This window comes from Phocoena phocoena, chromosome 1, assembly GCF_963924675.1.
Source record: "Phocoena phocoena chromosome 1, mPhoPho1.1, whole genome shotgun sequence".
In the NCBI taxonomy this organism is placed as follows: Eukaryota; Metazoa; Chordata; class Mammalia; order Artiodactyla; family Phocoenidae; genus Phocoena; species Phocoena phocoena.
Window position 1 is genome coordinate 88,624,873 of NC_089219.1, and position 12,943 is coordinate 88,637,815.

The 12,943-nt window shown below is 34.4% G+C and overlaps 1 protein-coding gene across 1 annotated transcript in view; it reads right to left on the reverse strand.

The window, feature by feature from the left end:
* SASS6 (SAS-6 centriolar assembly protein) overlaps positions 1-12,943 on the reverse strand; it is a 50,708-nt gene that overhangs the window by 6,727 nt on the left and 31,038 nt on the right. Inside the window, exon 14 of the mRNA XM_065888823.1 lies at positions 11,799-11,927. Within this exon, the coding sequence (XP_065744895.1) occupies positions 11,799-11,927 (129 nt within the window). The remainder of the gene's footprint in view (positions 1-11,798; positions 11,928-12,943) is intronic.

A 12,943-nucleotide genomic window follows, 5' to 3' on the forward strand; every position in this document is an offset into this window, starting at 1 on the left:
TTCTCATTATATTTTTTCTCTCTCTGTCCTCCCAATGTTTGGCACCAGACACAGACACAACTGCAGGAACTGTGTCTTAGACCAAGGGAATTTAGGTCCATGATTTCTAGCCAGTTTTCAGGAAGAAGGACTCAGGGGATTCTGAAATCTTGGGGGGGAAATCAAAGAGACAAAGGAACTCAAGAAAGAGATCCTATAAAAGCTGTATATGAACTACTGGGTTCTATTCTAAGCTGGACATGCAAGATCTGACCATAGTCACCATACCAAAGGCTCTGAGAACTGAACTATGGAGTAAACCACCACCCAGGTCACAGAACAGGCACTAGATGGTGCACACACAGACAGATCCAAGTAACATGGGCAAACTCTTTAAGGACTGAACTGACACAGAAACAGCAGCCTACAAACGGTAAGTCAGAATTTGCAATTTGAACATAACAAAACTATTTGCTACAAAAAACAATTTTTTTAATTAAAAAAATTTTTTTTAATTCACATTCTCCTTAGGATTTAAACAAGATCTAGAGTCTCATAACATTCAATACTGGATCCAGACAGAATCCAAAATCACTCAAAAAAGAACCTGTAAAATCTAACTAATCTGCAAGGCAAAAAACAAGCCAACAGATGTCAACTCCAAGATGGCAAAGATAATGGAATTATCAGAAAGGCAGTTAAAAGTATCTATTATAACCATGTTCTAAGAAGTAAAAGTGAATACTCTTGAAATAAATGTAAAGAATAAGTCTCAGTAAAAAAAAAAATAGGACATGTAAAAAAGAAACAAATGGAAATTTAAGAACTGGATGGACTCTATAGCATTAAACTGTAAGATCAATCAATAGGAATTATCATATCTGAAAAACAGAGAAAAAAGAAAGGAAGAGGAGAGCCTCACAGACCTGTGGGAAAACATACATACATGGTCTAACATTCATGTTGCCTGAGTCCCAGAAGGATGGGGGAAGAGTGTAGGGCAGAAAACATTTTTAAGAAATAATGGTTGTTGGGCTTCCCTGGTGGCGCAGTGGTTGAGAGTCCGCCTGCTGATGCAGGGGACACGGGTTCGTGACCCAGTCCGGGAAGATCCCACATGCCGCGGAGCGGCTGGGCCCATGAGCCATGGCCACTGAGCCTGCGTGTCCAAAGCCTGTGCTCTGCAACGGGAGAGGCCACAACAGTGAGAGGCCCGCGTACCGCAAAAAAAAAAAAAGAAATAATGGTTGAACATTTCCAAAATTTGGTAAAAGGTATCAACTTAGAGATTCAAGAAACCTAGCAAATCCCAAAAAGGATACAAATACATTCATGCCTAGACACATCATCAGACTCCTGAAAACTAAAGGAAAAGAATAAATCTTGAAAGCAGCCTGAGAAAAAGGATGCATTATATATAGTTGAACAACAGGTGGAATTTACTGCTGATTTCTCATCAGAAATCATGGAAGTCTGAGGGAAGTAGAATATTTTTAAAGTGCTTAAGGAAAAAAAACTATAAATACATTATTCTATGTCCAGAGAAAATATCATTCAGGAATGAAGGTGAAAGAAGCGTGCTTCCAAGATGAAGAAAAACAAAGAAACTTCTATGCCAGAAAACCTCCTCTAAAACAAAAGCTAGATAATATTCTATTATTCAGGGAAGTGATATCATGGAAAACATGGAATACCAGGAATAAAGGAAGAGCAACAGAAATGGTAAACAGGGATAAATATAATGGACCATGCTTCTCCACTCAAGTGTCTTATACATATGTATATTGGTTAATAGTAAAAATTAAAGCACTGTCTGATAGTTTCCAATGTACAGCTGTAATACATATGACATACCAAAACAAAGGGGTAAAGGTAAAGGGACTATACACAGTAGTAAGGTATTTATATTCCACTTGAAGTGGTAAAATATTAATTCTATACATACTGTGAAAAGCTAACTATGTTTATTATGATGCCTGGAGCAACCACTAAAAAAAAAAAGTATACAAAGAGATATAATAAAAAACACACCAGAAGAACTAAAAAGGAATATTTTTAAAATGTGCAAATAATCCAAAAATGAATTAAAGAAAGGGGAAACAAAGGAATGAAAAATAGAGGGAACAAACTAAATATGCCCTTTACCTGAAAACCATTTTAAATAGGATATACACAAGTTTAAAGAAAAAGGTTGGAAAAAGATACTCCATGGAAACACCACTCGAAAGAAAACCTGAGTAGCTATATTCATATCGAACAAAGTAGACTTCAGAGCATGAAAAATTACCAAAAATGAAAGAGGAAATTACGTAATGATCAGAGGGGTCAAGCAACCAGGAGGACATAACAATTATAAAGGTGTATGCACCGAACAAAAGAGCTTCAAAATACATGAGGCAAAAAATGATAGAATTAAATGGAAAACTGATAGAAATGGAAACACCCATAATAATAATTGGAGATTTCCAATACTGGAGATACTCCTCTCTCAGTTAACTAATACAAAGTCAACAAGGATATAGAAGAACTGAACAAAATCCACCAACTGAATTTGACTAACATCTAGATCAGTGAAGTTTATCCCAAGAATGCAAGGCTTATACAATATTTGAAAATCAACATAATACATCTGTTAACTGATGAGAGAAAAATCACACAATCATATCAATGCATTAAAAAGCCACTAGTAATGACTTTAACAAATGAGTAGAGCAAGTTTTCAGGATACAAGGTCAATATACAAAAATCAATTACATTTGTATACAGCATCAATGAATATTCTGAGAAAGTAATTAATAAAACAATTACATTCACAATAGCATCAAATGAGTAAAATACTTAGGAATAAACTTAATAAAAGAAATGCAGAATCTGACATTGAAAACTGTAAAACACTGATGAGAGAAATTAAAGGATACTTAAATAAATGGAGAGGCATATTAACATTCATGGATTTAAAAATAAAATGTTGTCAAAATGACATTTATTCCAAAATTGATCTATAAATTCTATATATCCTATCAAAATTCAAGCAGGCTATTTTGTAGAAGTTGACAAGCTGAATCCAAACATTTATATGGACATATTAAGTATCTAAAATAATAAAACAAGTTTGAAAAAGAAGAGAGTTGGTGGATTTATACTACTCAATTTCAAAACTTAATATTATTAAGTCACAGTAATCATGACAGTGTGGTATTGGCACAAGAACAGACAATGAAACAGAATTAAGAGTCCAGAAATTCTTACATTTATGGTCAAATGATTTGCCTAAATCAACAGTCTTTAGAGAGAACTGGATATCCACATGCCAAAACAAAATTAAAAAACCCAAGACCCTTACCTCATTCCATACATAAAACTCATACTATACATAAAAAGTAACTCACAATGGATCACAGCACAGATCTTATTTTCCACCTGTGGTTGCACAGAGTTCTTAGATACAACTCCAAAAGCATGATCAACTAAAGAAAAAAATTTGATAAACTGGACTTCATCAAATTAAAAACTTTTTGTTCTTCAAAAGAGAAAATAAAAGAGAAGCCACAGACTGGAAGAAATATTTGCAAACATTTATCTGATAAAGGACTTGTATCCAGAATATTTAAAGAACTCATAACTCAAGAGAAACAATCTAATTTTAAAACAGGCAAAAGATTCAAACAGATATTTCACCAAAGCAGATATACTGATGTCAAACACACAGATAAAAAACTGCTCTCAACCTCATTAGCTTTTAGGGAAATGCATGCTAAAATCACAAGATACTTCTACACATCTACTAGAATGCCTGAAATTAAACAACTGACCATATCAAGTGTTGATAAGCATATAGAACTTGAACTCTCAGACTGCTAGTGGTAAACGGCACAACCACTTTGGAAAAGTGTGGTAGGTTCTTAAAAATCAAATATATATTGACAGCCAATCCATTCCTAGGTACTCACCCCAGAGAAACACAAAGACTTGTACCCAAATGTTCATAGCTTTATTTGTAATACCCAAAAGCTGAAAATAACCCGAATGTTCATCAATTGATGAATGTATGGATAAGCAAGTTGTGGTATACCCATACAACGAAATACTACTGAGCAATTAAAAGAATGAACTACTGATACACACTACCACCTGGAAAAAGCACAACAGTCATGCTGAGTGAAAGCAGACATAATGTATGACTCTATTCATCTGAAATGCAGAAAGGCAAATTTATAGAGACAGAAAGCAGATCAGTAGTTGCCTAGGGCTAGGGGCAAGAGTGTGGATTGGCTTCCCTGGTGGCGCAGTGGTTGGGAGTCCGCCTGCTGATGCAGGGGACGCGGGTTCGTGCCCTGGTCTGGGAGGGTCCCACATGCCGCAGAGCAGCTGGGCCCGTGAGCCGTGGCCATTGGGCCTGCGCGGCCGGAGGCTGTGCTCTGCAGCGGGAGAGGCCACAACAGTGAGAGGCCCACATACCACAAAAAAAAAAAAAAAAAAAAAAAGAGTGTGGATTAACTGCAAAAAAGCACTAAGGAACATTTTGGGGAAATGTAAATGCTCAAAACTAGACCATCATGATGGTTTCACAACTCTATAAACTGACTGAAATTACTGAACTGTAGACTTAAGCATGGGAGGATTGCATGTATGAACTATAATAAAGTTTTAAATTTTTTCAAAAGGCACCTTAAAAAGAGTAAAAAGATAATCCCAAAATTCGGAAATAACAGTTAACATATAAAACCAATAGCAGACCAGTGAATGTTCAGAATATATAAAGAACACTTATGATGTCATCTTACAGGGGTTACATCCCAAACAGAAAATGAATAAAAGAAATAAAGAGAAATTATACAGAAGAGTAAACATAATCCAGATACACAAAAAGATGTTCCTCACTTAATAATCAGGGAAATGCTGATTAACATCAGTCACTAGATAGGCAAAATGCCTCTGACCCAGTTCCTTTTAAGAATTTGTCCTACAGTAAATAGATACACACCCAACATAGGTATACCTCAATACATAAGGCCAATGCTAACATCCATAAATGGGGAAATCAACAGTAACACAACAGTGGGGGACTTTAACACCACACTTACACCAATAGATAGATCATCCAGACGGAAAATTAATAAGGAAACACAAGCCTTAAATGACACATTACAACAGATAGACTTAATGGATATTTATAGGACATTCCATCCAAAAGCAGCAGAATACACTTTCTTCTCAAGTGCACATGGAACATTCTTCAGGGTAGATCACATCATGGGTCACAAATCAAGCCTTGGTAAATTTAAGAAAATTGAAATCATATCAAGCATGTTTTCCGACCACAACGCTATGAAATTAGATATCAATTATAGGGAAAAAAAGTGTAAAAAACACAAACACATGGAGGCTAAACAATATATTACTAAATAATCAATGGATCACTGAAGAAATCAAAGAGGAAATAAAAATATACCTAGAGACAAATGACAATGAAAACATGACAATCCAAAACCTATGGGACGCAGCAAAAGCAGTTCTAAGAGGGAAGTTTATAGCAATATATCCTACCTCAAGAAACAAGAAAAATCTCAAATAAACAACCTATCCTTACACCTAAAGCGACTAAAGAAGAACAAACAAAACCCAAAGTCAGTAGAAGGAGAGAAATCACAAAGATCAGAGTAGAAATAAATGAAATAGAGACAAAGAAAACAATAGCAAAGATCAATGAAACTAAAAGCTGGTTCTTTGAGAAGATAAAACTGATAAACCTTTAGCCAGACTCATCAAGAAAAAAAGGGAGAGAATCCAAATCAATAAAATTAGAAATGAAAAGGGAGAAGTTGCAATGGACACCACAGAAATACAAAGGATCATAAGAGGTTACTACAAGCAACTACACGCCAATAAAATGGACAACCTAGAAGAAATGGACAAATTCTTAGAAAGATACAACCTTCTAAGTCTGAAACAGGAAGAAATAGAAAATATGAACAGACCAATCGCAAGTAGTGAAATTGAAACTGTGATTAAAAGTCTTCAAACAAACAAACGTCCATGGCCAGATGGCTTCACAGGTGATTTCTATCAAACATTTAGAGAAGAGTTAACACCTACCCTTCTAAAACCCTTCCAAAAAATTGGGGAGGAAGGAACACTCCCAAGCTCATTCTATGAGGCCACCATCACCTGATACCAAAACCAGACAAAGACATCACACACAAAAAATTACAGGCCAATATCACTGATGATCATAGACACAAAAATCCTCAACAAAATACTAGCAAACTGAATCCAACAACACATTAAAAGGATCATACACCATGATCAAGTGGGATTTATCCCAGGGATGCAAGGATTCTTCAATATACACAAATCATTGATACACCATATTAACAAATTGAAGAATAAAAACCATATGATCATCTCAATAGATGCAGAAAAAGCTTTTGACAAAATTCAACACCCACTTATGATAAAAACTCCCCAGGAAGCGGGCTTAGAGGGAACCTACCTCAACATAATAAAGGCCATATACAACAAACCCACAGCAAATATCATTCTCAATGGTGAAAAACTGAAAGCATCTCCTCTAAGATCAGGAATAAGACAAGGATATCCACTCTCACTACTATTATTCAACATAGTTTTGGAAGTTTGAGCCACAGCAATCAGAGAAGAAAAAGAAATAAAAGGAATCCATACTGGAAAACAAGAAGTAAAACTGTCACCGTTTGCAGATGACATGATACTATACATAGAAAATCCTAAAGATGCTACCAGAAAACTACTAGAGCTAATCAATGAATTTGATAAAGTTGAAGGATACAAAAATTAATGCAAAGAAATCTCTTGCATTCCTATAAACTAACAACAAAAGATCAGAAAGAGAGATTAAGGAAACAATCCTATTTACCATCACATCAAAAAGAATAAAACACCTAGGAATAAACCTATAAGGAGCCAAAGACCTATACTCAGAAAACTATAAGATACTGATGAAAGAAATCAAAGATGACACAAACAGATGGAGAGATATAACATGTTCTTGGATTGGAAGAATCAATATTGTGAAAATGACTATATTATCCACAGCAACGTACAGACTCAATGCAATCTCTATCAAATTACCAAGGGCATTTTTCACAAGACTACAACAAAAACTTTTACAATTTGTATGGAAAAACAAAAGGCCCCAAACAGCCATAGCAATCTTGAGAAAGAAGAACAGAGCTGGAGGAATCAGGCTCCCCGACTTCAGACTATACTCTGAAGCTACAGTCATCAAAAAGTATAGTACTGGCCCAAAAACAGAAATATAGATCCATGGAACAGAGATAAACCCATGCACCTAGGGCCACCTAACCTATCATAAAGGAGGCAAGAATATATAATGGAGAAAAGAGAGTCTCTTCAATAAATGGTGCTGGGAAAACTGGACAGCTACATGTAGAAGAATGAAATTAGAACACTCCCTAACACCACACACAAAATTAAACTCAAAATGGATTAAGGACCTAAATGTAAGACTGGATACTATAAAACTCTTAGAGGAAAATATAGGTAGAACACTCCTTGACATCAATCACAGCAAGATCTTTTTTGATCCACCACCTAGAGTAATGAAAATAAAAGCAAAAATAAACAAATGGGACCTAATGAAACTTAAAAGCTTTTGCACAGCAAAGAAAGCCATAAACAAAGCGAAAAGACAACCCACAGAATGGGAGAAAATACTTGCAAACAAAGCCAACTGACAAGGGGCTAATTTCCAAAATACACAAACAGCTCATGCAGCTCAATATCAAAAAAAGAAACAACCCAATCAAAAAATGGGCAGAAGACCTAAACAGACATTTCTCCAAAGATATACAGATGGCCAACAAACACTTGAAAAGATGCTCAACATCACTAATTATTAGAGAAATGCAAATCAAAACTACTATCACCTCATACTGGTCAGAATGGCCATCATCAAAAAATCTACAAACAATAAATGCTGGAGAAGGTGTGGAGAAAAGGGAACCCTCCAACACTGTTGGTGGGAATGTAAATTGGTACAGCCAACTATGGAGAACAGTATGGAGGTTCGTTAAAAAACTAAAAATAGAGCTACCATATGACCCAGCAATTCCACTTCTAGGCATATAACCAGAGAAAACCAGAATTCAAAAGGATGCATGCACCCCAATGTTCACTGCAGCACTATTTACAATAGCCAGGACATGGAAGCAACCTAAATGTCCACTGACAGAGGAATGGATAAAGATGTGGAACATATATACAATGGAATATTAGTCAGCCATAAAAACAAAATTGTGCCATTTGCAGAGACATGGACTGATGTAGAGAATGTCATACAGAGTGAAGAAAGAGAAAAACAAATATCGTATAATATCCCTTATATGTGGAATCTAGAAAAATGGTACAGATGAGCTTATTTGCAAAGCAGAAAGAGTCACAGATGTAGAGAAAAAACTTATGGTTACCAAGCGGGGAAGAGGGGGTGGGATGAATTGGGAGATTGCGATTGACACATATGTACTCTTATGTATAAAACAGATAACTAATGAGAACCTACTGTATAGCACAGGGTACTCTGCTCAATGCTCTGTAGTGACCTAAATGGGAAGGAAATCTAAAAAACAAGTGGGTATATGTATACATACAACTGATTTACTGTGCTGCACAGAAGAAACTAACACAGCGTTGTAAAGCAACTATACTCCAATAAAAATTAATTAAAAAAGAAAAAATTTATCCTACAAATCTATTTGTACACAGACACAAAGAAGTATATACAAAGATAACTACTGAAACATGTATGACTATCTAGATTGAAAACAACTTAATCATCCATTAACAGAGCACTATTAAATTATCGTACATCCATATACTGGAATACTTCTAAGTTATTAAAAACAAACAAGCAAGGAAAAACTTACATTCTAATACATGAAAATGGACCTGTACCATGATAATACTGTTAAACGAAAAAACCAAGGTATAGAACAGTGGGCATGTACTATTTACACTTATCTATACCAACACTCATGTATATAAACATACAGACATACACATATATCCTTATATATATTTTAAGTATTTTTCGAATATATCACAAAAAACTCCCTGGATTTCTTCTCTGAGGAGGAGACTAGGGACCACAGGAGGTACATTTAGACAATACATCCTCTTACATATTTGGGAGCTTCCCATGCTTATATATTTGTATCTATTTTTTAAATAGTTAATACAAAAGAAATAAAAGTTAATTTAGAACCATCTGTGGAATGAGATGGTTAAGCAAACTGAGAAATGCTATCTCTAGAAAAAATCTGTCTCTGAATAAACACTGTGGGCTAAACACTATCAAAAATTAATCTATCATCTGATCTCAGTTCCTTTCTTACTGCAGAAAATCCCTCACCTACTGCATAATCTCCAGGATGAAATCTGATCATGTTTGACTTTGTGAATTTATGCCACACAAAAAGAATCAGAATCAGATATCCTAAAGTTTTTAAGAGATTCTGTCACAAGTACTTTCTTTGACATCAAATAACATCCCCTCTTTAATAACAGGTTAGTCTGAAAGATACTACAGTTTACCATCATAATGTGTTTTACCACAAACTGTACTTTGTCTTGTTCATTGTTATATCTCTTGCAACTAGAACAATGTCTAGCCATAGCAGACATTCATTAAATATAAACCAAAAGAATGAATCCTTAGAGATTACTGTCTTCAAAAATAAAAGTGAAGAAACAAGTTATTTTGTCTATTTTGCTTTAAAAGTATCAAGTGATCTTTCTATTTGTCAGCATGGCACAATCTTTTAAAACACTCCTATGTATTTCCTTCAGCATGATTTTGTTTCTTTCTTAATTTAACTCATGTTATTCTACATCCTCACAGTTAAACAACTATTTGATGTACTAAATCTTGACAGTAACATTTTAAGAAATTAGGTATATCACAGATTCAATGTCATTAAATAATTTAATTTTTTTTTTTACCGCAACTAAAAGGAACATGTTTTAATCGCCACAGCTGCTAGCACAAGACTACCTAGATTAGTGGTCTCCATAGCAGGCAGTGATTACAACCGCCCATTGGGGTATGAGAAGAAAATCTTTTAACTTTGATTTATATACATTTTTTTATCTCATTCTTTAATTTCTATTTTGGAATGTATTTTACTATTAATAATAACAGATAACATTAATGAAGCACTTATGTACCAGGAACTATTCTAAGCAAACACAGCAGCTCATTTTAATATTCACAATAATCCAGTAAGATAGATAAAATTATTGCTCCACTTTACAAATGGAGAAACTGAAACACAACAGTTGGATATTGTTTTTTTGTTTGTTACTGGCTTGCCCAACTTCATACTGACAGAGGCAGGATTTAAATTCTAACAACAGATTCCATGTTTTTAACCATTATAATTGAGTAGTATATGCATTCAATTCACAAATAAATAAATATTCATGTATCAGAGATTCAAACTCAAAGTGTTTTGTTAGTATTAGGGTTTTTTGGTTGTTGTTGTTAGGGATGCATATCAAAAGAAGATGGAGATCAATAATATAGGAGACACTGAAAGTCTTGAGTCAGTATTTAAGAACAGGATTGTTAAAATGATTCCTCCGATTTCAGAAGAGCTATAAGAAAGGTAATCTTATAAGTCATATTTAGTCCTACCAACTAAGCAATTATCTGTAGTAGTTCCTGTCCTCATTTTGGACATTATATATATTCCTGGAAAGCTGTTTAAAATAAAAAAGCAATTGTGGATTTGATAATAATTCTCAAGAAAAAACTGTTATCAAGACATAAGCACACTTGAGCATACTGATATTTATTTTAAAACAACAGTATTCCTTTGATTACACATATCTAATTTTCAATAAGCAATATAAGAAAAGCCAATTAAATGCAACTAAATACCCTTTACATAATAACATTCTAAGCATAAAAACTCAGGCTTAATTCTCATTTCACTGAGAATTCTCAATAGCTCCAAATAGTAATTTAAAAGGTTTGGTTAAAAAGAAGTACATGCCTAAGCAACAAAGCAAACTTATTTTTAGCGCAGCCCAAAACTAATTTGAGAAAGAGTTTATAACAGCAGTTTCAAAGTCCTCAATTCTACATTTTATAAAATATTCTTTTCAAAAATGTTTGTCCCCATGATTTAGGAAAAAATCAATTTGGACCTTAAGTTAGGAATGAAAACAGAATCAGTGGCTCATCTGGGTGGATTAAATTACAATGAAAATAGAATTATAATACATGTGAAAACAGTGTATATAACTAAGACAGTAATAACAATGATGAAAAACTCAAGTGAGCAGAGAAAAGCCTTCGCAAATAAATCAAGGTTTGGAGGGACTGCTAAGCATGTGCTATTTGAGATAATGTTGCTAAAACTACATTTTATAATTTGTAATAACCCTGCCCATCAGACCCTTAAATTCTGACAATGGGATCCAAAATGTCACCACAGCTAATATGCCAGCAGTATGAAGTCAGTAATCCTAGATAAGTTTGAGAGTTATAGAAGATATAAGTAGAAGAATGAATAAAAATGGAGAGGCTGAACAGGAATAAAAAATGTTTAAACATAGTGATACCTAGGTTATTATAAATTATAGTAACTCAAAAAAATCATATAATGTAGATAATATTTCCTGTAAGCATATACACTAGATATTCAGAAATATATTCATCTAATACATCACCTAATATACTTAGCAACTGATCAAAGAATAAATTAATTAAAATTTAAATTGCTTTTTTTTTTTAGAAAGGTATTAGAATTGGCTACCTTTGGTCCTGAAACTGGGTGGATGGTATTTTTGGCAGCTATAGGATGAGGAAAGGTATTCTGGAATGCAAATGCAGAGGAGACAGGATAACCAATCCCACAAGTTGGGTAAGTCAGTCTACCATCAACCTAAAAATAAAAGCATAAAAAAGGTTAAGGATAAGAAATTAGTTCTAAATGGTATTTGGTGATCCAGGAGGCATGAGCATCTGTTTAATAACTAACAGTTAAGGACACTATCCCAGAAGCCGATTTTGTTTATCATGACACTACAAAACTCTGCTTCATTATATAACATATCATGAGGCTGGAATACCTTTGGCCCAGAGGGCTTTTCAGAGTGGCTTTGCAAGCTTAGACAAAACAAAACCACTTTGAACTGAAGTAAAACAGTGAACTGCCTTTGAACTGAAGTAAAACAAAGACCTCTGAACCATCTTGGTTCCCTCGAGGCCTCAAATTACTGAAAAGGGGGTTGAGGGGTAGTCATAGATCAAAAGGCCAATAAGGGATAAATAAAAATAATTTTCTGCCAGATTGAGTAAAAACAGTATTTGTGTTCTTAGAAATAATTTGCTCTGCCACTAATTTTCAATATAGTGACACCACCATTAACAAACATCATGAAAAGTTTGTTTTTACAAGAGGACAATTACAACACAAATCTTAATAAGCACTCATGTACAAAAGTGGCTGTATGACAAAAATACCTTTTACACAGCTATTTATCATCAGTCATTGAGGTTAAGCCTGTCAAGTTTTTTCAAGTTTGTAATTCAGTACCAGGCACTTCACTCTGCACCTTTTCCCAAATTAGCACAAATCCTTTCCCTTTAAACATTAAGTACTATCTCATTTACTAGAGTAGATTAAAAATTCTATTATGGATTTGCATTTTAAATCCTCTGCCAATGCCCTCCAGTCAAAGACCACCAGAAACATATCTAGAGGTGTACACACTCTTTGCAACAAGGAAGACTGAACACCACGTGGAACCTAGTAAGAGAGGTGTCTCAGTAAGACAGTGTTAAAAGGGAGTTATTTATTGGACTTAGTCATGTGTTAGGTGAGTTAAGGAACAGTTTAAGAACACAGGGCTTTGCTGTGGACTGGATGCTATCAAGAAACGGGGATAACTATATGAC